Source organism: Solea senegalensis, linkage group LG5 (genome assembly GCF_019176455.1).
Source record: "Solea senegalensis isolate Sse05_10M linkage group LG5, IFAPA_SoseM_1, whole genome shotgun sequence".
Lineage (NCBI taxonomy): Eukaryota > Metazoa > Chordata > Actinopteri > Pleuronectiformes > Soleidae > Solea > Solea senegalensis.
This window is the reverse complement of record NC_058025.1, coordinates 17,302,976-17,330,332: the sequence shown is the minus strand read 5'-3', so window position 1 is coordinate 17,330,332 and position 27,357 is coordinate 17,302,976. Positions and strand designations below refer to the sequence as shown.

General features: G+C 39.1%; 2 protein-coding genes across 4 annotated transcripts in view; both read right to left on the bottom strand.

The window, feature by feature from the left end:
- Positions 1-79: 79 nt before the first annotated feature.
- On the bottom strand, positions 80-11,603 carry lrrc74b (leucine rich repeat containing 74B). Its single transcript, XM_044026412.1, has 10 exons — positions 11,220-11,603; positions 9,999-10,197; positions 9,383-9,525; positions 7,346-7,478; positions 5,547-5,753; positions 3,311-3,420; positions 2,598-2,713; positions 2,150-2,228; positions 1,409-1,504; positions 80-1,302 (listed from the first exon to the last, which is right to left on the bottom strand). The coding sequence occupies exons 1-10, from the start codon at positions 11,316-11,318 to the stop codon at positions 1,186-1,188; spliced, it is 1,299 nt and encodes a 432-aa protein (XP_043882347.1). The 5' UTR covers positions 11,319-11,603; the 3' UTR covers positions 80-1,185.
- A 242-nt stretch (positions 11,604-11,845) lies between these two features.
- The window catches only part of nos1 (nitric oxide synthase 1 (neuronal)), a 41,141-nt gene continuing 25,629 nt past the window's right edge, over positions 11,846-27,357 (bottom strand). For 2 of the 3 annotated variants that reach the window (XM_044026409.1, XM_044026411.1), the window contains 13 exons: positions 26,109-26,201; positions 25,143-25,317; positions 24,204-24,342; positions 23,745-23,823; positions 23,435-23,628; positions 22,734-22,903; positions 21,023-21,233; positions 19,862-19,949; positions 19,085-19,206; positions 18,741-18,889; positions 18,090-18,284; positions 16,837-16,955; positions 11,846-14,905 (listed from right to left, as the gene is read on the bottom strand). In XM_044026409.1, the coding sequence (XP_043882344.1) occupies positions 14,890-14,905; positions 16,837-16,955; positions 18,090-18,284; positions 18,741-18,889; positions 19,085-19,206; positions 19,862-19,949; positions 21,023-21,233; positions 22,734-22,903; positions 23,435-23,628; positions 23,745-23,823; positions 24,204-24,342; positions 25,143-25,317; positions 26,109-26,201 (1,750 nt within the window). In that variant the 3' untranslated portion in view covers positions 11,846-14,889. The remainder of the gene's footprint in view (positions 14,906-16,836; positions 16,956-18,089; positions 18,285-18,740; positions 18,890-19,084; positions 19,207-19,861; positions 19,950-21,022; positions 21,234-22,733; positions 22,904-23,434; positions 23,629-23,744; positions 23,824-24,203; positions 24,343-25,142; positions 25,318-26,108; positions 26,202-27,357) is intronic. The other variant, XM_044026410.1, reaches the window with a different exon arrangement.

The following is a 27,357-nucleotide window of genomic DNA, read 5'->3' as shown; positions in this document are numbered from 1 at the left end:
AGTACTACGTGTACAATCATTGCATCATTATTTTTATCACTTTTTATTTATGCGGTATGTGGTTTATGCATAATATCTTAGATACTATTTGTATTATCAGACGAAGAAACATATATTTAAACAATTTAAAAAATATAAATTGTATATATGTAAATATATATACATATATAGTGTATAGAGCTAAAATGAAAGTTCACATACTAAACTTTAAATCAAATCAAATCTAAACTACTAATTTTTTGAGTTGCTCTAATACTTTTCGACTATTATAGGTACTTCAGTATTTGTTTGTTTTGACATATTTTCACTTTAACCAACATCATATAAATGTTACAGGGCAAAAACATTATATATCATTTCTATTGAGCCATATAGTTTTTGCAGAATATAACATTTCAAGTCGCACGACACATAAAATAACAATGCAACAAACAAAAGCATTGTTCATAAATAGGTCTGAAGTGTTGTTATCAGATATTTTTGGTGTTTTATTATGATTATTCTTAATGTTATTATTATTATTATTGTTATTATTATTATATGAAATGTTATGGCGTATACAGGAGGCATACATCACCAAATGACTGCTCTGTTTTGTCTTGTTTGGCCTCTTATCTAACCGTGTCTCTCACAGCTGGTTTCTCTATCAGACTCGTCATGCGGTACTTAAATCCTTTTTGTTCAACCCACTTTCAGTTCTTTTCATACACAATGTGGTGCTCTCTGATCCTCTCTATCATTCTACCCACTGACATTATATAACATCACATCAGATCATACCTAAAAAGAATCAGACTCAATACCTGTATTGTACACCCGTGTTCAATGACTTCGGCAACACCACATTTCAAACGCTGAAGTGACACAAAAGCTGTGAATGTAACGTTCCTTTTTTATAAAATAAACAAACTCCCCTTGAAATAACCTTATTTCCATTTGATTGGATATTTTACAACTTTAATTTATGCCTGATACTTTTTATTAATTTATGCTGTTGTGGGCCTTTTTTTTTCTTTTATAAATGACAGCTTTTTGGAAAAAAAAACAAAATACAAAAGAACATCCTCCCAGCGATCCATGCCTCTGATTTGCGTGTTGATAAAAAAAATAAATAATCCACCGGTCTTTGACAAGACTCCTTCCATCATTTATATCATAAAAGTGCAGCAATTACAGTAACACTTCTCAAGCATTTGCTTTTGTGAATGTGCCAATTCTGCTCCCATGATTTATTGTAAGCGCCGGGGATATTTCTTTAGCTGTTGCATACAAGTCTTGAAAATCCTGGTTCACTGCGATGCCCTAGAACAAGTTACACACAGAGAGACCCAAGTGATTAGGTTGTTTTTCTGCTGCATGTGAAGAAATGAACATTCATAAAGATGAAATGAGGAAACGTCTGACTCACAGTAAAGTCTAATGTTTCCATGGCGGAATCTGGGTTATCCCGTATAGACTTGAGGATACCATAGCATCCAGCAGGCTGGATGGGGTTCCTGCCCATCTGGCCAGATGTAAACATAACATAAAAAAAAAATAAAATAATATACATATATATACATATATATATATATATATATATACATATATTAACATTTCAACAGAGGTGTATTTATAGTAGTGCAGTAATAAAGTATTTTACTAAAAATAATTCCTCTTGGTGTAGCCATATTCTATTCTATTGTATTCTATTCTATGCTAAAAAACTTAATCAAAATTCTGTTTCTCTGTGAGGTTGGATTGTTTGTTATTGAATAAATTTCCAGCTAACAAAAATACATTCATAATGTGAATTAGGAATTATGTGTAGTTATCCAAAAGCTAGATAAAAAACAACGTCAATGACATCAGGTTTAGCTTAACTCAACATAAAGATGGGAAACATCCTATGTGCTGTCAGTAGTGTTTTGATATTTTGAGTCTTTTGTGCAATTAAACATCCGAACACCATTTTAATTCAAATGCTAAGACTGTAACTTAGTTTTGTGTCTTCTGCTTCGGTTACTTTCTGTTTTTCCCGTCTGTTCGGATGAGCTCGGGTGTCGACATTTAAACAAAGCACAGTGATCCATTTATTTATCCCATTTTATCCACAGATGCATCTCCCTGTGCTTCGGAAGCTAGAACCAATCTCTTTTCAACAGCTTACGTTCAGCGATTTGATTGTCTTGTTTACTTTGAGGCCCACGGCGAGGCGGATGGCTCCTTCAGGGGGTATTCTGTTGTTACTGTGGCGACAACAAAGGCAAGAAAACAAAAGATTTGATAAAAAAGTGAGCAGGACGGAGAGGGAATGTGAAGTTTTCTTTTTTAATGGAATTGTTCATCCGTGTGTAAAATTTGTAAAGCAAACTTTATTGTCTTCAAGAGGGAATCAAATGACTTCATCTTTGTGGCCAAAGGTTAAGATTTTCCTGACCTCAACAGAGGATATATGGTTTTAGTTTTGTCTCTTACCAAACAAGGTAAACTATGTCATTTGCACTAATTTAGGATGTAAGACAGAATTCTCTTAAGTGAAGTTGCAGCCGCTGGTCTCTTTTTACTGGCAGCTAATCTGATTATCAGTTACCAAGATTGGAAAAAAGGACACATACCTCAAATTTAACTCCTCCAAAATGTCATTCTCTTTCAGAGCTTGCCCTAAAGCAATGGCTCCCTCTGTCCCGAAGCCATTAAAAGACAGATCCACTTTTTTGAGGGAAATGTTCCCCTGAAAAAAACAATCAAAAAAACAAAAAGAAAAGAGAAGTGCATGGGTTTGGGTATGACCATTGCAAAATGCAGTAAACATTTGAGCAAGTTCCCTAATGAGATTAACTGAAGACCAAAAGCACACCTTGATTTAAAGTGAGTGAGTAGTATAAATCTTGAATTTATGAGCCTTCAGGACTTGAATCAATGAAATTGTCAGAGCAGGTGAGTGATTAGAGTTGCTCAAACCATCTCGGTCATCAAGATATGGAAAAGGGAAAAAAGGAATTACTGCCTTTCTTGCGGCGAGACGTTCGATGAACACAAGACTAGCAGGTTTTTTTTGCAATCACATTATGACATGCATATGGGATCTTTTACAGAATAAGATATTATACTTGGATTATGGACACTACTGGAGTTTTAACACTTAAATGTTTAGCTGTCCAAATAAATCCATATCATATGAGGAATGTGTCAACATTTGTTATTGAATATTGAATGCTGAGAAGCTCAAAATCAAATCTTTCAATGATGTACCCATAGATCCACCTCCAATCTTGCATGCATTCAAAAACTAATATAGTGTTCAAACACTGATTTCATGGTGCATTACCCCAAGACCATTGGCCAACATTACAGCTCCTCTCCCTCGAAGGCAGTTCCAGGCCAGACTTAGTGATTTCAACCCTGTGTTCTCTGACAGAGAGTTGCCGAGGATTGCCCCTTAAGATTTAGGAAAAAAAAACCAAGACATCTTACATATTTATAAAAAAAAAAGATTTCAAATAGATATCAAATTGAATAAATATCAATCCCACCAATGCCAACTGATGTTCCCCCTTTGAAAACCATTCATCAAATCTACAGTAGGTTCCAATGAAATTGTGTGATAGTGTGTTTCCTGGAATAAAAGCACCGGTGAGTGAGGACTGTAGAGGCAGTGATTGCAAAGAGAAAGATTCCCATCATCACCTCTCTCACTTCATTATAAAGAATAAAGATACACACTCTCAGTGGTTAGTAATCACAGGAAAAGACTCTCATACTGTGCTTGGCTGAAGAAGCAGTTACACCAAACGTTCCAGTGTGTCCGTGGCATACATTTTCCCAAGGTCTAACGATGTGTATATGGAAGGTTGCGCTCAAAACACATGAGGATGTACTTTGATATTTCCGCAGGCGACGGAACAGAACTGAACGTGTGCTGATGAATCAGAAGGCTAGCATATGGCAATTAGATGTGGTGACGTCCACCTCCTCGCAGACAGATTTATTTTCAGCTATACCTACATTAAATGCTGAGTGCATTCTGGTCCGTCATTCTTTTAGAAGGTGCCTGTCACAAAAGCTCATCCACATGATAATTAAAAGCATTTTTAATGAGGGCGGAATGCTCTTGACCTTTGAATGCCACAATCTGCTGCCGTCTGTTGTCCTACGCCTGCTTAGAGATAATGGCTGCGCAATTATGGCAAAGTATTACTGCTTTTAGGGGAACATCTCCCCAATAAACGTTGTAATCGCCGATACCGGTAATAATATAAATAGTCGAAATATAAAATGAAACTAACCGGTGTGAAGGGATTTCCATATTCTGTAATATTTAATCATCATTTAATAAGATAGATGCGATAGAGGATTTGTATTCGCTCACCTAGTTGTACATTATATTAAGCATACAGTTTTGCTTATAAATATTAATGTTAGTGATATAAGGCTGAATTATATTATACTTTATCTTATGTTTATATCAAATTTATGAATAAAATCGAAGTGAAAAAAAATATTTGAGTTTAATGGAAAGGACATTCCGATGTTTTAGAAGTACTGTTTATGTCAATGTATTTATTCCTCAATGTAAATTACATTGAAATGGTTTTAACAGCTCACTTGCTGCACTTTAATGGTGATTTTTGTTTTTGCTCATTTATTATTGGATGACCTATGTCTGGTCTCTTAAAGCGAAATGTGGTAAATGGTCGGTATTATATGGCGCTTTTGTAGCCTTGGCGACCACTCAAAGCTGCTTTACACTACAATGTTTGCCTAGTCACCTACAGCGCATCTACTGTATGTGCAGCTTTTTCTATCACACATCTTTCAAACCCATGCACACGCTGCCGGCACAGCCGTCAGGAGCAACATGGGGTTAAGTGTCTTGCCCAAGGACACATCGGCGTGTAGACTACCAGAGCTAGGAATCAAACTCACAACCTTTGAGTTGAAAGACAGTTCGCCTCTACTGCTGAGCTCCCATCAGTGGTAATATAGTAAAAAAATAGGGAGTTATTTTTAATGCATGATATCAATAGTACAACACCATTACAAATCTGACAAAAGTTGGACCCCTGACACTTTTGCGTTGACCTGAAATGCAGACTGTGAGTCAGAACTTATTATAACATACAAGAGTAATGCAAATCCCTGCAGCCAAGTTTCACAATGTTGTGCGAAACCTGAAAATAGAACTGTAGATGTTGTTCAAACAGCTTCTTAATCCCTTTGGTTTTGGAGTAAGCTGTTCAACAATCACATCCTGATGTAACGTTTGAATGTCCACAAGCTTGGTTCTGCTCTTCAAATCAAAAACACTGAATGCATCCTGTTTAAAGAAGCTAGGACCAATTTGCACCTCATTACTCACATTGTGTGTATTGCCCTGTGTAACTAATTGAAGTTACACACAGTGGTGATGTAATCTTTCTTTACCCTGAAATTCACTTATCGGGTGCTGCTTATGGAAAATAAGCTAAAATAATAATCTAAATTGCAATTCTTTGAACTCAACACGAATGGGACCTGTGAAGCTGAAAAATATGACCATGTAAAAACGTATGGCGGTGCTATACCTGCCCGTTCTCCCAGAGCATTGTGGCTGATGTCGAGGTGCTGCAGCTTGGCGTTAGCGATGAGAGCTGGGCCCAGGTGTTCGGCTGACTGCTCTGTGAAAAGGTTTCCTGACAGATTAAGGCTCACCAGGGTGCTGTTCTCCTTCAACATACCAGCTATGGCTCTGGCCCCGTAATCCCCAAGATTGTTGTTGGATAGGTCAACCTCTGGGATTGACAGAACAAATATGCAGGTTACGGGTCAAAGACAATTTCATGGACATCATGCTGTATTAAGCACCTGAAATGAATGCTTGAGACCATAAACTCATCTTGACTGATAGTTATGAGTCAAGTTGATTTGGTTTTTGTTCGTGTTTTTGTTTCGCTTGGTTTTTCCTACTACTGTTCCTTGTATAGCGACCTTAGGTTTTGTGAAAGACACAATAGACATTTATAGAAGAATATAAGTTGTTATTATTATTATTACTATTATTAAGTGAGAAGTCAGGTGATTTTCTCATACAAACCTTTTATCAGCTAGTAAATTCACACCCTTCAAAAAGATTTCTTTCAAGCACTCTCACATTCGGCTTTACTTTCCAGACCCAAAGACTATTCAGAAATTATTAATATACAGTATATACAAGAAACATCCAATTCCATTTGTGTTACTTAAAGTTAAGTCTCAAACTTTTTTGACATCATTTTCATCCATTAGCTCCACATTTTGAGGAAATGCCGTCGGGGAGGGAACATGGACAACATTGTTTTGAAGATAAAGTACTTCAAAAGAAATGTGTTTCACAATTTAATGGAAAACCTTTATAATTTTTATATCATACCTACCGTTCAAAGCTAAGCTGACAGCTTGGCTGTTTCAGTCATCCCATGACTTTGGTTGAGACTGAAATAGCTCAAATACACTACTGTATATTGGATGTATTACCATGAAAAACTTGATGATTCCTACTGATTGCTCACCCTCTAATTCAATGCCTCCAGCAGACTGATATTTTTGACTTTCACTGATATAATTTGTGGCTACAAGGCAGTGGTGATGGTGGTTAACAGCAAAAAAAAAAAAATCCTATGTGTGCGTGGGTTCTCTTCTGGTATCCCGTCTTCCTCTCATAGTCCAATGACATGCAGATTGGGGCTATAATTTGAGACTCTAAATTGACAGTAAGTGTAAAATGTGAATTTTCTGCCTCTGCGTGTGATAAGGCGGTCAACCTGCAGGTTGTAAGAGTTGCTCTTGGAAACAATTGAAGTAGACTGATCATTTATGATTCTAATTCAAATTTTGGTGAATTTTCCTATAGCACTAAAACGAGGGGAATGTTGAGTGAAATGTTGATATAAGGACACATGTGGACACACATGTATTCATCTCTGCCGAACCACAGAGGACAATCTCCATGAATCTGCTTATAAATTCTCCAAATGCACATGTAACTGTATAAAAAAAAAAAAGGAGCTCTCAATGTTAAATCAATTGCTGTGGTATGTAATTGAGGAGAGGGGGTCTTACAAGTGGGCGTGCAGGTGGCACTTTTGTCGAAACAAGACATCTTACATATAATAAAAAAAAAGAAATAGATATCAAATTGAATAAATATCAATCACACCAATGCCAACTGATGTTCCCCCTTTGAAAACCATTCATCAAATCTACAGTAGATTCCAACGAAATTGTGTGATAGTGTGTTTCCTGGAATAAAAGCACACGTAACTGCCAACTAGAAAAGAAAGACGCGACACAATACAGGGAGAAGGAAAAGAGAATGTATGCGTGCATGGGTGCCCAGTAAAACCACCTGTAATGTAACAATTTTCTTTTAACATCTCAGCTATAGCAGCTCCGCCCATTCCTTCCATCCAATTATCTCGCAGGTTCAGGCTCTGTATTGAAGTGTTGGTTACCAGGGGAACCGCCAGTGCTTTGGTGCCCTGCAAACACACAAGCAACCTGCTGTCAACGTGAAATTCTTCAGTTTCCCCAGCAGTGTACTTCCATTTCTGCATCACGTTTAAAAGAGGCATTGTGTTGTATATGCAGAGAAAAGAGATAGAGAGAGAGAAAGCGAAAGAGAGAGAATATAAATACAGCATGAGACAACAAATGAAGCAGTAGTGAGTGTGCGGAGGCGTGGGTCAAAATTGAAGCTCGCTGAACACAGAAATTATAATATCCAGAATGGCTAATGAGAACGTTAAGTGGATCAACCTTTATGTTAACTTAAGTGTTTAAAAAAAAAAAGCAGGTAAAAACCTGATCCGGTGATAACATGTTCAAATGCATGCCCTGTATCCTTTGGTAAGACCTAAGAGTCCAAGACGTGAAATAACTATAATTTTGCAGGTGCACAAGTTACATGTGATTTACAAGTGAAAATCCAATTCAATCTATCGAAATGACATTATTTTGTCAGTAATTGTGGGAGAAGGCTTGTTAAGACCTGTCACAGCTTTAACGTACAGCAACATTGAGCTCTGGTAGCCAGAAAAATAGTCAACCTGTGTTGGTGGCAGAGATGTACAGAGCAATTTTTCATCAATTGAAATTGAAAAATGAGAAGTGTTTAAAATTACAATATTTATTATGTTTTCTAAGGCAACACAATAAAATCAATGTTGTATTTGGGTTATAAGAGATAAATCGTGTTGTCATTTATAATCTAAAACCCACATCGTGCGCTCATTTTGGGGGTGAAGTATTCTACTTGAACGTGCTGGTGAGAGCTATGTAACAGGATGTACCAACACAATATTATATGTTAAGTGTACAACAAAGATATGTACATGCATAAATCTATTTCCTACGGACAGGCCGAAAACCCCTCGAAGCAGCACTTGAAGCATAGAGGCCCACTCTTTTCTTCATGTGCTCAGTGCTGTCCCCTGGAGGAGAACGTGACTTTGAATTAATGAGATAATGAGAGTTCGATTAGAACGTGTTTGCAGAGGTGACGCTTTTCTGATGAGGGCAAGATGAAGCTTTCTCACATGACACATTATGTAAGCAATGTATAAAAACATAATGGCTTAGGACAGGGAATAAACCTTTTTTAAACCTATTAACAATTTATTTTTCTAATCCTGTTGAGAAACTGGAAACTAGAATTGGAATCCATTTCTGATTTCTTTTTGGCAACTTGTGGGAAGGTGAAATAAAAGTCCATAAACTCCTCAGAAAGGTGTTCACTGATGCCAGTGTTGTAACATAACTTCACTTATCTGTACTTTACTTTCTTATTTATATTTCTAGCAACTTTTACCTTTATTCCACTACATGTCCTCTAACTATCTTTGTTACTCGTTACTACCAAATAAAATCAGAGGAAGAAGAGTTGGTAATGTATTTATATATAGAGATATTATAGCTGCTTTACACTATAGTTCTGCCATTCACCCATCTTTCATACCCATTCACACAAGTGTCTTGCTCAAGGACACATTATAGACTATCAGAGCCAGAAATTGAACCCACAACCTTCCAGTTGAAAGACTTTTTTGAATACTTTTACTTCTAAAACTTAAGCACATTTTATATCAGAAAAATATTTTTGAGTATAGTACAATTATAAAAAGTGACTTCAACTTCTATCAAAGTCCTTCTCTGGTAAGATTCTTGTTCTTTTACTCTTTTGTCCCTTGAAGGTACTTCATACAAGACTGATTGATGCTATTATATCAAGTGGGGAGTAGACGAGGAAAATAACCCTAAACCGCCTGAGGAGAACACAAGCATTGGCTTCACTTTCCAGAACCGCACACTAACCTCATTTTTTATACAAGATTTTCACTCCTTTCCAGTCATTTTTATGCACATCTCTAACTTATGACTGAAGTACCTGAGGCCCAAGTCCACGATGCGTCATGGTCAGCTCACTGTCTTTCATGTGTCGCATGAAGTAAGAAGCAGGTACCACATGTAACATTTCACACACCGCCGTGTAAGACGCGAGCCCCGTGGGGTCGAATGCCTCCTCCTCACCTGCAACATAAATGAAGACAGTGCAGCTGTAGAGTCTGACTGAACTGTTCGCCATCAATATCTTTTTGAAAAAGAAGAGATGTGAGACGTCTGCTGTGTGAGATATTGAAAACTCCCTTGAGGCTGATATCACCCTGACAGAAGTTCCTATTCAGATGGTTTCACCACTATGAAAAAGAAGCCTGACACCAAGAGTGAGTGGTAATCATTTATATGCAGAATAGGAGTTTCTGGTTTTTTTTTTGTAAAGCAAACAAAGTAGATTAAAGATTATCAGACGGGACTTTGCCTCATCTTTTCACCTTTAAAGGTAATGACTACAAAAATCTACTTTTTTGATCTGGGTATAAAGAAATGCATGATTTTTTTGCTTTGCATTTTAAATGAGGGGATATCACACCTGTTTCTAATACAACCATTAAACCACCAAATTTATCTCATTTTCTCTATCATAAAACCAACTTATTTTTTACCTCCAAGCTCCAAATCTGTGTCGTAGTCTTCATCAGAGATCGCATGCTCTACTTCTCCAGGCTCCACCTCTCCATTCTGTTTCCCCTCCTCACCATCCTCTTCACCCTCTATTTCACCTCTGTCTGAAACATTCCCATCAAGACTCGAGGGCTGGTCTTGTAGCCCACGCGTTTTGACCTCTGTCCGGCTCCCTCTTTGCTGGATGGATGAGGAAAGTAAGCTGAGTCAAAAGCTGCGTGCTGCTGCCACAGCCTGAGTGAAGCGATTTGATGGATTTGATGGATTTGCATGATCTGCCAGGATAGAACTGATGCCCACTCTTTGAATGACTTAACTCTGTAACTTTCTTCACATCTCTCTTTAACTTTCTGAAACAGAAACTGTGTTTTTCTCTAAGTCAGGCGAGCTCAAACATTTTGAAAATAACAGGACCAGAGACTTATTGAACATGTCATAATGTTTCTGCATTGCTGTAAAATGACCTGCTGCAACTGATCCTGTCAGCTGGTAACATTTTACATCACAGTACAGTAACAATACCATCATTTTTTTATGATGCAATTTGTAGCCTGGTAAAATAGTTTGTTAAAAAGGAGACAATATTACATTAATTACATAATATTTCCTAAGTAATATCCAGGTTTTACGCTTGGCAATGAGAATTAGTAAAGGCCGTTTCCGTATTATTAAGATGAAATTCATCATCACTCATATCCCATACAACTTGGATACAATGGTTTTACCATGATATTGCTTGCCTTTCATTTACTGTTACTGTTGTGTAATGTAAAATTTTAACTGTCAATCAATCTGCTGTTAACTTTTGGAGAAAGAAAATCAATAGGCATGAATGAATGAATGAATAAAAACAGTAGATGTAAAAATACATTAGATACAAAGGGCAGCAGTGATTTGTTGCTTGCCAAATAGTGAGCCCACATACATCGGTACTATAAAGCCTGAGATCTCTTTGATTACTCAGCGTAACAATAACTTCTCTGGGGATTTCTCAACATTTAAAGCCTTTTTTTTTGTTGCCATTTCATAACTCATTAGATTAATGTAGTGTTGCAGTAGCAGTAACAATATTTTGCCAAAGTGTTAGATCATATCAGTATATTTTGCTTCTGAATAGTGCTGTATCCTCGCTTCACCTGCTTTTCCTAGACATTCACACTTCCCTTGTTCAAGAGTTTGGCTGGTTGGTCGGTGCGTCCTACCTCCCCCAGCTGCAGCTTCTCACTTTCTGTTTCTGCGTCATCATCTTCCAGCACAGAAGGCATCAGCATCTCCTCTGCCAACTTCTTCCCATAAACCATGACTTTGAGTCAGATTAATGGTGAACACCAATGTAAAGATAATAAAATGCAAATTCGGCTGCATTTACATATACATGACATTTCTCATCTACAACAAACCTGCTGGTAAAACATTTATGCTGCGAGTGAAATCACTGACTGCACTGTATTTGACCGAGACAATGTGTCCATGCAACCTATCTTGCTCAGTATAGGAGGGTCAAACTCATTTTGTTCATCAGACAGGCCACTGCTGCCGCGCCCGCCACCAATCAGAATCTCCATGTGAAGTTTGAGTGGCTTGTTTTGTTGACAGGTTGCTATGGCACTGAAAGGAATTTCAGCAAGCTCCAAGTGCCAACTCGCTGAGCCATGACAACCAGAAGGACAAGAAGAGGAGAGGAAGCATGTGACCTGTTTACTGCAAAAGCACTTTATTTACAATAAATCTGACCTTCAAACTAAAACGCTCCAGTGTAGGGACACACTTCTCCAGCCTGCCTTATTCCACTTAAACAAGACACACAAACCAAGCGACTGTGTTGACATATTCTGTAAATGTTTCTTTTTATTTGTGAGTAAATGCAAAGTCCTTGCAGATGACGCATTAAAATGGAATATCCTTATTTAAATACACAACAAAGGTCATTATAGCAGAGGCTGTTTGGATCAGAGTTGGTCATAGCAGCAATATGCAAACACAGAAAAAGAAACTCCCTCCAAAAAGTTTTTCTTTTTTTTTTCTTTTTTTAAGCATCCAAAGCCTCCTGTGGAACGGGTCTCACAATACAGTCTCACTGACTGACACAGTGCTGGTAAATAGACAGAGCTTCTCTTTTTCTTTTTCTTTTTTTTTAGGACAGAGATCACCATGCATTTATTTAATGCTGCTGTTTTATCCCCATACCTAAAAGATATGCGAGACACCTTATAGAATAGGCTTTTTTGTTCTTTTTTTCAGGATTTTAAAGCAGAATCATAGTGCTCATTTACATAATCAAAATACATTCTTAAAAAAGATCAAAGTGTTACTCTTTATATGCTATGCTTTGTCTTTGAATATATATATAATATGTATATTTATGTATAGAAGCGATGATCTTGTATCAACTGTTTTACACCACAGAGATTTTCTCATTCCAATTAAACAAAGTCTGTTTAAAGAAATGATACAGAGGAGACATTCATCCCGAACAAACGGCACAAGGGGACAATGGGAATTGTCCGTTCATTCGGAGGAAAACAAACAAACAAACAAACAAAAAAGCTAACATATTCTTTGCAGCCGTGAGGGACAACTGGACCTCGCACTGAAATCTTTAGTGTCACAATGACAGCTATCTTTACAGTGAATTAGAGACCAGGTTATCAACAAGACTGTGAAAAGGAGGAAAAACCTGCAGGATGTGGCTGCAGCACAAATGTATTGAAATTACAACCCTGACAAACTGGAAAGCAGCAAGTGACCACAGCTGCAGCACCGCTGCCTCTCCGCTTTGGATAAGATAAATCTTCCCTGGAATTTATAATAGTATACTGAGCTGCTGAGATCAAAACAAAAAGCCAGTTTCCTGATACCTAAATACCATCTGTAAGATCAGGATCGTGTGAATTGGGGAGCACCAAATTTGATTTAAAATCTCACCACTTTGACGAGGTAATGTAGAAATGTGCATGTTTACACCCACTTATATAGAGAAGCACGCACTTATGACACACACACGCGCACGCACGCATTCACTCACACAAGCTGATGCTACCAAGCAGGTGTCAGGTCACAGTGAAAGAGTGGCATTAGACAAAAGAGAGAGAGAGAGAGAGAATAGTGTATGTAGGCAGAAGCTGAGAGTTAATGTAAGGCAAGAGGCATCGGAGTCGTGATGCTGAAAAAAATAAAATAAAATTAAAGGTCAACAGGTGATTGCTGTGCAAATTTGACAGCTGCCAGATATGATGTGGGGTAGCACAGTGTGCTCAACCAAATATGTTTCGCTTCCCTTAACAACGACGGTTCTGTCGCAGACAGGCTTTTTAAAGGGTTGAGTTTAACATCTTATGGAGGAAAAACATCTCTCTTAGTGAGAGTGCAGTGGTCGATACCACTACCATGCTTTTGTGGGGTAAACACAACACTCCAGGCTCAGATGATTGAAGACTGGACGCCGAGCAGCTGAAGGTAACAACACTTTCTTACCAGCATACCCTTCTGCATTTCATATTTTAAATTTCAAATTGCATTCTGCGTGTACAAAGACTGACATCATCAGATTTTTTAGGAGGGGGGGGGTTAATACCGCTGCTTCCAACCAGGAACAAGCCACACAGTTAACCGACTATAAAATGTATGGAACTTTGGTTTGTGTACAACGTTTGGTGTGAGCGCCTGCTAACTGAATACTGGCTGTAACAATCATATTCCCTGTGGTTTTCGATAGTCTCATCGACTGCACAGCCAGAACGAGATGAAGAAGACTTTTCAAAGCGTCATTATAGTATATGTCATGATCTTTCATAATTGGATACAACCTGAAAGCCGTCAAATAAAATGTCCTCTTTAGCGTGCGCCCTCCTCCACATGTGATGATGTGATGTTATGAGAGGATGGACAGGCCAGAGCGCTAACACAAAGGCTGACCAATCAGACACTGTAAATGAAGACTGGGGAAATGGCAGCTCCTCATTAGAATAACTCCAACCCTCTTGTTCACCCCCTGGTGGCTGGCAGTAGAATACGTCTTAAAGTCTTTCACACTTCAGAAGGTTTAAACATCGAGCTAATCATGACTGACACGACTAATTTGCAGTAAGTCAGGTGGTACCTCAATGTCGCAGCTGTACTCCATGATTCATCACCAGCACAGGATATCATTATCAGCACTCGTATTCAGAATAATTTGGTTTAATTTTTGTACAGTGGAGGTGGAAATGCATCGTCCATCCTTAAAAACTACCTGCTGTCAAGAGCTGGATCATATGTTTGTCACATAAGTCAGGGTGACCAGTGAATCCATGAATGGCTGTACATCTTTCACATTTCAAACCTTTTCTGAATCTACAGCCTTTGATATAAAAAAAGAGGACAAAAAAACACAATTGACCAGCCCTGATTCTGAGTCAACTTAAGTCATAAATCAGACACTTTCAAACAGATTCCCTTGCAAATATAAAACCCCAAAAAATGAAACAAAAGAAAACAAACAAACATCCTTTTTTTTTTTTACTGTAACAATAATACAGAGTATATTATATTCATTGAGTATATTCTTTCCTTGGTCATGCATCCACAATGAGGCAGGTCATCACAACAGGTTTACACATAATAAATTATAATTTATCAATTGTATAATTTTTGGAAGTATCATCAACAAGCAAAACAGATTCTCAGACAACAGAACATTTCCAACTTGCTACAGACAAAATTGCAAGTCCAACAGAAACATTAAAGTGGTTTATAAAAAATGAAGGAAGGAAGGAAGAAAGAAAGGAAGAAAGAAAAACATTTTTACAGTAAAAAAATTGGCACAGTATTCTCTAAACCAGTGCTGCTGAATCCTCCAGACTGGTTGTTCTCAGAGAGCCCCCATTCATCAACTTACATGCAGAAAACCCTGAGAAATAAAAGACAGAAGGAGACAGAGGGAGGGATAGACAGACAGACAGACAGAGCATAGAGCACAGAGACATAGAAATAGAGCGGTTACAGTCATTACTCATCCAGCAAGCACGGGCTTTGATGGCCAAATGTGAAATTCAAGTGACAATCCACACAGGAACCATCGTCTGTGAGGCATTATGTTGGTACTTAATGAGCCATAGTGGCTATGTAGGGCCCTTGTTTTGCTCTCGTGGCAAGGGTATATGGAGTGTTTAATCTTAAATATGCACAAATAACGACGGAAACAAAACAAAAACAGAAATGGAGCAGAGCCACTCGCTTTCACTCTAATCCTGTTAGTTTAAAGGCCATTCTCCATGAGTTTCTATGGTTACCCGTTCTGTTTTCATCTCAAACTAGGGGTGATAACTCACTTGCATCGCCAACAACTACAGGTTGCAGATTGGATTGGGACCAGCGCTCCATAAATACAAGCCCTGTGCCAATTTTTATTTTCAGATTTTCTTTTTTTAATCCGAGTGGCAAATTAGCACCACAGGTGAAAAGCTGAATGGTGATGAACACGGACGAATTGTGTGCAGTTTAGAGGCGTTTTGTGTAGACAACAGATATCACTATGCTTCCTAAAATTCACTGAAGGACAGACACATTGACAACCAGAGAAATGACTCAGAGAGAGCAAACTTCTGTCAAGGTCGCAGAGTTTCACATGGTGTGGACACACTCCCCTATCGTTTAAGGATAACAAAACATCTGAGCCAGAAGGAGGGAAATACGTATGAATGAAAAAAAAAAGAGGAATGAATGAATGAATGTGAGGTCTTGTATGGCTTACTAGGTGCACAAGATGATTAGATTTGAAAAAAAATGACACATTAGCAATGGCTCATATAAAGACTTGCATAAAGCGACAAATAGACAATGAGGCCCAAAAAAAGAAATGATGGTGTAACAAATGAGCCAGAGAATAAGGCAGTATAATGCGGTATCATTACATAGAGCTTAACTAAATGTGAGGCACACCTCTGTCTACACAGAGTGGCAGGGAGGCCGATGTTCACCGTGTGAGAGAGAAAAACCTCAAACTGCAATTTCATGCACGTTTTGGAAATATCAATGCTGCTCAATTACTGTTAAATGAAGGGAGGTCATCGGTTCCTGAATTGCAATGCGGTTCCTTTGATTAATTTTCATCTGCTGGACGTTAATATTAGCTCAGGTATCGGCCAATCATATCGTTCTCCACTGCTGCTGCAAGCAAATCAAAGCAATTGTTTATCGTTAATGCAAATATGGGTCCTGTCGGACATCACGCGTTAAATAGAGAGGATTTTTGGACCCGACTGGAGAAACTGTTGCGTGTTCATTTGACTGAGTGAGTATTTCCTGAATACTTTACTTTGCATCGCAGGGGTCATCATCGCCTCTGCAAATAATGAAAAAAAAAACAGCAACACTAGATTCGAAGCTAGTCATGACAGACACTAATGCTCCGTCCCCAGTGGAAAACCATGAGTCATTGTTGTCATTACGACATTCGTCAAGCAATGAAGCGACACATAGATGTGAGTGTTTGGTTTCCCAGACAAAAAAAGTTTGCATGGAGGAAAATTATCGGTTAAACAGACGGAGTGAGCCGATATGGAAACAGATAAAGGACCGATACTTGATGCAAACACAACACAGCCATTACAGCAATATGCTAATTGGTGTTTCGTGACCCCACACTTTCTGTTAGTATGGACTGGACTTTTAGTTGTGGTGTGGATCATTTTCTCTCCAGTGTGATTGTTGTTATTTGTACAGGAACGTCTATGAAAAGGAGGTTTTGGACTTTGTGTTCCTGATCTGCCGTTAGGAAAACACTAGTGATAGCAGCCACCACGGAAAATGCTGGAAATTAAAGATTAAAGAACCACTTACTCATCCGAATCCTTTTTGTTCTCCTCGATGTAGGCGATGGACTCTGAGCGCAGTCGGTTTGTGACCTCATAAGTGCGCAGGGTGACACCAAAGATGTCCTCATGGTAGCGATTCTCATCCTGGAAACAGATGTTGTTATTTTTCTTTGTAAGTGACTAAGAAAAATAATAAAATTGCAATGATAATAATTTTTCACAGAAGAGCTTACACAGTAGGAAACGACGTGTGAGTACCAGAGAATAACAGAAAATGCAACCAGTAATCCGGATGGAAGAAAATATGATGCTATCAAGCACTAAACCATAACACACACACATTAAATCAGAATTAATGAACGTTTTGCTTATTAAATATAAATTCAAAGTTAATATCATTGTGTTTGTACCACTATCAAGACTATGAACGTTTCAGTCTGTGGGGTAGATTTGTGGATCGACTTAGGTGAGGAGTTAAAGCAAAGCACTACTATACAGCACTTTAAAATAATGTTCATTATTTAAGCAATGCCATAATGACCATACAGTATAATTACTTCTCAATCACGTCATTGTTACACATCCAGAAAGTACGGGAAACATGTATGGAGCTTTAAAATAACAATTATTTCAGGAAATATTCTATAGATCTGTCCGACTATTTCATGTGGACAAATATCCTATTATTTATATTCATACTGTTAATAATTTTGAGATGGGGAGACTTGAACAGGGGGTAGGAATTAATAATTAGTAAAAAAGTATACACTTCTTCCTGCTCCTTTTCCAACATTTTTCTCCGTTTGTTCATTTTTTTTTTAATTTTTCAAAATAAATTCATTCCTTCATTTGGTTATACACAATGCGTAGAATGTGAATGCTAATCTTCCTCATGCAGTGTTACTCTAAGGCGAGATATTTTTAATTTATGGACAGATGTTGTCTTCTATGTCAATAGTCACTCATCATTTTTATACGACGTGTACAGTTGTTAACGAGCTTGGTCTTTATCTCTTTAGCCTCTTCCTCCTTGAATTTAGAGATGACAAGAAGACATTGAGCGAAGTTTTTTAACCTCAGGAAAGAGCGACTCAACATGTTTTCAGCATACAAGTGAAGAAGCCGCATTGTGTCGACTCATTTCAGCCGGAGTTGACTGCAGTGCTCAGTGGCACCTTTGGAAACGTTTTCATTAACTTTTTTCACAACTCATCCAGGATGAGAGCAAGCACGCTGTCCTGTCACTCCTTTTTAGTGGATCAGTGATAAATGTTTTACCCGAAGCTTGCTGATGAAGAAGCCAGCGTCCTCCAGGCTCATGTTGCCCTGCTGCTTGACGATTTGCTGCACAGTCTTGAGAACATCTCCAGCCATCGTTACATCCCCGCACACGTAGATGTGTCCTCCCTCCTCCCGCAGGCACTGGTACACCATCTCCGACAGCTGCTCACGCAGTATATCCTGTACATATTTCTGACAGGGAGAAGAGGAGGAATGATGGAGTGTTCATTAAAAAAGTCGGAGGAAAAGTAGAGACAGAAACAACGTGTAAAAGTGATCGGAGATTATATGCACATCACCCATTTCTTGATGGTGCATTGTCAGCAGAAAACTAACGCTACTCTACTATTATATCCCGGTGTTTTAAAGTCACTTCTTGAACATATCTGCTTAAAAGGGCATAGCAAATGTAATCATTATTCTAAAGAGCAAAAAGCGGCAGACAAGGAACACAAGATGAAAACCTGAGCAACTACCGAAACCCTTCAAATGGACAAACTGTACATGATGTGAAATGCAATGACTGTACTCCAGCTGTTTTTATTCAACCCTTTCTCTACTGTGATTTCATTTCAAACCCACACAACAGTTCAAATAGAGCCGTGACAAGCTGACTCATCACACTAATGGATGGTTCACTGCTTGTACCTTTGGTTTGCCAGGCTCTCTAGAATATGCCGTGTAGAGCTCCTTGAACACCCCTTTGTTCTTGGCCTGGATTGTCTCCTCCTTGTAGATGTGGTCCATCTCAGACTGCCGACAACCAAACACCAGGACCATGGGACACGATTCAATCCCTTTAAGATGACACGTAGGGTTAAATTGCTGCTGTTGAGTATTAAATGAAACTAGCTTGAAATTCACTTAATCAGACACGTGCTTGACGAGTCAGTGAAGATTCTCTGTGACAGGTTCTTGTGAAGCAGTGGAATAATTCAACTGCAAATGCTCTCGATGACACAATAATGGAGAGTAATGAAGCCGAAACCAACCTTTGTGTTCAAGGTCATAGAGTCTTTTTTGCCAGAAGCTTCTGAATGGGGCGATACCGGTCCCTGGACCCACCAAGATACAAGGTGCCTGGTTGTCTTTGGGAAGCTGGAACGATGGTGCACTGAAACAACAATAAAAAATAATAGACAACAAAAGAGAGAAAATGGTAAAAATAACCAGGGCCAAAATGCTTGAGGGCAATTCACTTAAATTAACTTGGAATGTAAAATTTAAGGAGCACGCTCGATTAGTAATCTTGCAAAGAATTAGGCAATTGACCACTTTCATGTCTGTACGCTTATCATAAACCTGCTATCTGCAGTCAGCTTATCATAAACAGTGAAAAAGGGGATAAAACAGGTAGTTTGGCTGAGCACAAATGTAAATTATCTGACAATCATCACCTCTATAGCGCTTTGATTGACATGCATCTTCTTTCTTTAGTGTAAAAGAATAAATCAGACTATTTCATGGTAGGGACCAGTTGCTTAGCAACCTGTAATAGCCAGACTACAACACGAGAATTTGTGAGCTTCATCGAGGTGCCAGTACAGTAGTCTGGACCTGTACAGAGCATACTACTTCTCCAAGTCTCATCTTGATGGTGAACTAGGTTAGCCAGCTAGTGGTGGTAAATCATTCTATATGTACCTGTGTCCATGTTCTCATGTAACTCTCAGCAAGATGTGAATTTGGTTATTTTCATCTGAGAAACTCATGAAATTCCTCGGGCAAAACAAAACAAAACAAAACAAACAGAACACTGTGATGCATACCTTCGGACAAAACATGGCACCATGTCCCCCTTCTCTATCCTGTTGAGCCATGATGAGCACACTCCATGGTGAATGGGTCCTTCTCCATCTGAATGGGACAATTAAAAAACAAACACTTCACCTCTTTCTCCCCCTTCTGCCTTCCCGCTCTCTTGAACATGCATGTGTGTGACCGAACCTGTTTTACAAGAGTAGAGCTGTTTCTCATTCCTAAGCTCTAAATGGGAAATTACAGTAATTGAGCTGCTCCTTTTACAATACTCATAACATGTCTTTTACAAGTATGCATTACTCGCCTCAGAGGAAAATAACAGTGAGCAGCAACAGTCTGCTAGCTGAGAGAGAGTGGATGTTGTCACCTATTGACTTTTGAGCACTTGTAAAAGTACATTGAATAGGTAATACATTTATATACTGTCATACAGCCCGGTACAGCTGCACTGTTTGGTCCCATTCCATGCACATGTCCACATCTTTGAAATAATACTGAATCCTCCAAATCTACAAACCCTGTAATTACACAGGTGGTCTGGTTGCTCTATGTCAACATATTGGCCTTCCAAGATATCCATCTACTGCTTTATCCTCCACAGGAGGGTCGCAGGGGTGCTGTGCCAATCTCAGCGGACATAGGGCGATCGGCGGGGTACACTCGGGACAGTTCACCAGTCCATTGCAAACAACCAGTCACTCTCACATTCACACCTACGGTCAATAGAGTGACCAATTTACTTATTCCCCATATTGCATGTTTTTGGACTGTGGGAGGAAGCCGGAGAACCCAGGGGGAAAACCCACACATACACGGAGAGAACAAATTGGGTCAAGGCAAGCGTGCTAACCACTACCCTTCCAAGATATCTTCCAGTTTATTGAGTCATTGTCACAACCTTGAAAGATCTTTCACAAACTTTGTATATATGTGCACTGTTTTTGAGTTGCTGAACATTGTTTAGTAGGAACCACAGGATTTAACTTAAGATTTTAACTTAAACTGCCCGGAATAAAGAAACAACGTTCAAAAGACCCAGAGGGACAGGTTCATCATACCAGTCAACAGCAACACATAATAAGCTCCTGGTCTCCCATTTCCTGTAGATAATATTATTACCTACAGCTAAACCTAGACAGTTTTAAAACACCATGGCACCAGGTCCTTACTTTTAGCCCGGTAAGAGACCACAGCAACTGTGAGATGGATCTCCTCTTGGTGCAGATCAGGAGAAGAGCTGATCGAGTAATAGCGAGGTTGCAGCAGGGGCAGCTGGGTGAGCAGCAGAGTGGAGGGCATCTGAATAGAGGGGAACTCCTCTAGCACCTCCACCAGTGTCGGATTGTTGTACCACTTCCACTCCTCGTACTCCTGCAAGCCCTGGAGTGACAAGGAAAAAAAGAAAAGTGCATGTGGGTGTTTATTGGACAAAAACTTCAATTTTTGAATGTCCTTCAATGTGGTGTTGCAAAAGGCTTGTTCAGTGACAGTTATTGCAATACAGAGCTATTTAACACTTGTGACAAACGTGTTCCACTGGCAGCATTTTAATAAGGAAGTGCCTCAACAACAGGAAAGTAATGGAGGAGGGCTTCTCCTTTTAGATCTGTAAACATTTCTGACTCAAGAGCAGAAGGCAACCACAGGCAGAGCCGTTTACCATTCAATGTCCAACTGTTCTTGTTTTTCATCAATGACATTTAGATAGGATGAATTTAGAGATCAGGCTTGAAAAAACTTCAATACTTTCCCACTTTTTGCTTCATTCTTCGGCTGATAATTAGCAGTGGAGTGCAAATCGGGGAGCCTGGCGTGTGCAGCACCGTTTGAAGCACCTTACAATTAGAACGAGTTTAGGAGCAGAAGTCATTTGACCTTGATAAACAAACGGGGTTGTGCCAAAGTTCTAGACTTCAGAGAATGGCATAATAAGTTTTTTCTTTAAACAGTACAACATGAAAGCAGACTCGACAGCTGACCGCTTGTTGATGCTCACTGTGCTTATGAATCTGCTCACATAAGAAGAGGATTAGAAAAGTCAGAGGGCTTTAGTCCGGAAAGAAGCTCAAGGTTTAGCACATACAAAAATAATACTCAACTGCAGTGCTGTTTCTTAGGTACTGCTTCTTTTTCTGAGAAGTCAGTCTTTCATTATTTGCCTACTGCTGCTACTGCCTACATAATTGCCAGCTACCTCCTACTGTATGTATTTCCATTGATGCAAGATACACCATATTCACTCAAAGACACAGGAAACATTCTCCCATATTTTGATAGCAAACATGATGCATATGCTAGTAACTCTTGTGCCTTAAACACATGGTAATTCCTTTTTAAGAACCGTGCATCATAATAAGGAGTGAAAACATTATCTGCATGCATTTAGCTGTCAACTGGCAAGAGGAGAGTGTATGTTTGAATGTAGCCTACGCACAGATACTGTAAATCGCCAGTGTTTGATAAGTCTATATCTGTTCACAAACCAAGCTGTAGTGAGCCATTTGCGATTTACCAAAGGCGACAACAGATGCTGTTCGGTTTTATTCTGACCTGTGTAAAAATGATTACCCAATATTTGCAAATAAAGATGATTTATTCTCTTGCATAACCCAAATCTTCACTGCATGGTCAAATCCTGTCTGCCTCACTCCTCATTCAGCATCAACAAAATCAAAATTCATCAACACCTGAGCTACTGTATATCACATGCACAACGTGAGAGTGTGTCCTCCCTCTTGAAATGGTGGGAGGTTCCCAACAGCAAAATAACAACAAAATGATTCTTACAAAAGCTATGATGCTTACTGCAGCTGCAGCAGCAGCTCAGTCATCCTAAAAATCAGTGTTTACAATATTACCAAAGATTGTAAGTGAATTTACCTTACTGAGGAGCTCTAGTTTCTTTTTCTCTTTGTCACTGGTTGCAAGAGCAGCAAACTGCTGCAGCAGCACAGGGGTCGGTGGGGTGGTGATGTCCAGGAAATACTGGAAGGCGTGATAGATGGTGCATGGAGGGATACGAGTCTCATTTGTCCAATTACTGATTACCCCTGGAGAAAATGGTGAAAGACGCATTGACTGATATTTTCACACAAATTCTTTTTGAATATATTATGACGGCTACACTCGCCAGACCCAGTGATTATGTCCATATTTGTATTCAATATTTGTTTATGAGCAAAAATAAATAAAAACTGCATTCTCCACCCCAATGTTGTAACATTATAGTGGCAATATATTAGTGAAGCGGACACAATATGACTGCTGATAATAACACTAAACTGCCATATTAGCAGTTTTTTAGTAATTTGTATGAAACACTGACACACTTTCACAAATTGAATCACAAAGATGGGTGTTCAGAGCCCGAAACACACACACTTCAGTGTCACCACAACTGTTTGACAATATGCAGCTTCACTGAAATATTTTTGAGCTTGATCATGCTAAGGTGTGACTTCATGGTGTCTGCTGAGGCAAGAGAGGCAGTTTATTTCTCTTGCTTTTAAAGTGCTGACCTCCCAACTGCTACGGCTATTATATTTGTAAAGTGGTGTGATGTTGGTAATAGCATCGCTTACCAAGGGCAGTGTTTCGCTCGTCCAGGAACTCCACTTTAATAATTTGATTGACAGGTGGAGCATCTTCCAATTTATCGATGAGCGCTGTAACCAGGTCCTCGTGGTTGCCAGGGAAGATGCCCAGATGGTCGCCGGGCTTGTAGCGCAGGCTGTCGTGGTTGTTTGTGTGGAGCCGCACAAATATGGTGGAGCGACTGCAAAAGAGATCAGAGACATAGGGAACAATGTTGCACCATTTTCAGTCTGTTCCGTTTAGTGCACACACTGCATCTAACAGAATAATTATAAAAATATGTGGCTGGATACTTACTTGGATTTGTGACATTGTAGGTTTTGTGATTCCAACATCTTTGCTCCATAAACCCTCTTCTTGTGAATACTGTATAATGCTATTGATGAGCAGAAACAAAGTAAATATACATTCATGACATTGTGTAAGATTTATGATGCATAGTTTCTCTTTAAAATAGCAGAAAACAAACAATATGTGGCTTGTGTGTTTGTGAGGAGTGATTGTGTAGATGATGATCGACAAACCAAATTGTTTGTTACACCACAAAATTGCAAACATAATCTTACATTTTACACTGTGTAAGATGCACTCAAATTTCTACTATGGAAGAACAACTGGTCTGCAATACAACTTTATTAATGTTCATTTTTTTTACATTAAAAATTTATAGATTTAACTATGTGTTCTGTGACATATATATATGTATATATATATATATATGGTTAGTCAATCATTTCCCACATAATTATAATTCACCTTCAGTGAGCACTGGGGCTTCGGCTGTGTACGTCAAGCGGAACTTGCTTTTCTTCCAGCTACGGTCATTACTGATCAAGGAGTCATTGGCCTTCTCGATGTTTACATCATCGCCGACACAGAACACATCACAAGCAGCCTTGACATTTTACAACAAAACCACAGGAAGGAAGAGGACCATTACTCAAAGCATCAGTTCACAGGCAAAGCAGTATCATTAATCCAGACAGAAAGTGAGGACACTTCAAGATCAAGTTTAATGAAAAAAAAAAAAAAAAAAAAAAAATTTTTTAAAATACAAATATTGTTCTCTGATTTCCATGATGTTGTTATGCTTACAAGGAAAGCAAACAGAAAATGTCAAAATGCCAAACTACAGCATTATCAGCCAATCTGTGACACTGTAGTGGTGTCTGCAGTGTTATATGCCATGGTCTGCTTGGGGAGTGGGTGCAATGACAGGAAAAGAATGAACAAGTTGGTTAGGAGAGCTTGCTCCTGGACTGCCCTCCCTGGATTTCACAAAGGAAGTGGGTGAGAGAAGGATTTTGGCAAACCTGAGATTCATGTGCAACACCTCTCACAACACAGTGGGAGCTTTAATAGCCCCTTCAGCATTAGGCTCTTTCTACACCCACAGTGTCGAAAGAGTGTTTCCACAGGCTCTTTTTCCTCACTCCCATCAGACTTCGTAACACCAGCTCAGTGTAGAACAGTGTAGAACTCTAACTCATTGTAATACTGTAACATTGTCAAACCACTAAACCACGCACCTGTATTGTTTTGCATTGTTTTTCAAAAATACCACTCTTTTTATGGCTTATTCCATTCCTGTGGTGTGTGGGAACTAATGTAATGTAATGTAATAAATGTAATCTAATCTAATCTGAACAAAATTGACCAAACCAAGCCCAAAGGGTCTTAGACCAAGAAACCAACCTTAAAAACCTTCTTGGCCCAGGTTCTGAAAGACTCCTCCTGACCGCACAGCTCATCTCCTTCTCCCATGCGTAGGATGCGTTCTCCCCCCAGCTCCTCAAACAGCGTGTCCACAGCGTGGGCAAAGGCGCAGAAGTGTGGGTAGGCCCTGGAGCCAAGGCCAAATACTGAGAACCTAAACAGAGACACGCACGAAGAAATAGAGAGTCAGACAGAGAGTTGGTGTTTAAAAGGAAAAACACACATTTGCAAACTGTCACCACAGAGCCTGTGTTAGAAACTTGCCTTTTCTTCTTTCTACCTTCTCGAAAAGGTCCAAACTCTTGGAAACTGCTGACGGTTAATGAATTATGTTCCTGTCTAGTTTTATTTATACAAATATGACATAAAACACATCTTACTGCTACTTTGCCGTGAAGCAGTCGGCCCAAATCAGACTCAAGTCTGGAGTCTTCTCTGATTTAACAGCAAATGTCCAGTGCAATTACGCATCACAGCACAAATCCACTCAGAGTTTATATAATAAGTGAGAAATACAGAGAATAAAATTCTGTAGTTCAGCCTGATGTCAGCATCTTACAAAAAATAGAAAGGAGACTCCGTGTATCGTGTACTCATCAGTAATTGTACTAAACTTAAAATTTGATACTGAGCACAGAAAAATGTAATTGAAGTGCAGAAAGAGGGTAAATATACTCTAAATATGTTCTGTTAATGTGTATTCTTTGTGATCGGTACCATAAGTTTTGGTTAGGCTACACATTTTGGTGTTAGAAGAATCATTTTTTGTTAGGCCACACATTTTGGTGTTAGAAGACTCAAGTTTTTTGTTAGGCCACATATTTTGGTGTTAGTATAAGTAAGATTTCTAGTATAATTTTTGAGGTCAGAGTCTGTTAGGGGAAGTTAGTCGAGAGTTGATTAGCCAGACAACAATAGTGGCAATGAGTGGTCTAGTCTTGGTACCGCAGCGGACGTCGGCAGTTGGCTTGATTTCCAGAGACGTTTGGAGGTGTCTGCATCTTTGCTGTGAATACCTGGTCACTTCTCTTTTTGGGACTGTGGAACAGAGAAATACTGCAGGTTTTGGTGACTGTGTTATTTGGCTACTATAATAGCTGATATATACACTTCAAGAGACACCTGAAGATATTGTTAGAGGAGGAGAGGGAACTTTCTCCCCGGGGCAGGAACCAGCCATGATGAAAATAAACCAGATGTTCCTTTGCCCTAATCTGAATCTCCCATTCCATCATATCCCAAAGGTGCTCTATTGGATTGAAATCTGGTGGGTTTGGTGAGCTCATTGTCATATTCAAGAAACCAGTTTGAGATTATTTTAACTTGTGTTGTCCTGCAGGAGGTAGCCATCAGAGGATGGCTACACTGTGGTTATAGAGGGATGGACATGGTCAGCAACATTACTCAAATCCCAGTTCATCGGTAGCTTCTGAAAAACCCAGACCAGCCCATCTGGCACCAACAACATGGAGTCACTTAAATCACTTTCCTTCCCCTATTGTTGTGCTTGATTTGAACTTGACTACATGACTAGATGCACTGAGTTGCTGTGTGATGTGATGACCTCTGACGGCCATACCTTCTGTATGTACCTGTGGTTCCCTGACAATCAAAGCTACAACAACAAAGTATCTGATTCTGATCTGTGAACCACACCATTGAAATAAAAGTTGTGGAGGCAATTAGTGCTCTCAGAGTTCAACACAATATTAAAAGGATAATGGGATTGTCTCTGGAGTCAGACCTTCCAGTGAGTACAAGGGGTGGAGGTCATGGGAAAGTTTGCAGCAGTATTTGTATATGCATCACCAGTTGCCACAGTCTAGGCAAAGGGGCATATTAGGCAGGCTGACAGACACTCTAATATGCTGATTGAGCTTGGGAATACTCCATTTTCAGGTAGATTGATGGTTGTTCCCACTGTGATATATTCTGTTATGTATTCCACATCCAGGTGCTTAATCTAGCACAGAATGATTTCTTTTTGCCTCCAAAGACTCAGTTAAGTATTCTTAACCAGTGTGTTGAGGGTGACCCCATTGAATTGCTGTTCCAACATTTGTATGCAAACCATGAGGAAGTGACAGTTAACTGCAAAGAGGGTCAGGGATCTGACAGTGACAAACAGAGACTGATTACACCTGGGAGGTACACCAAAACAACAAGCAGAGCTCAGTGCACTTCTATAGAAGTA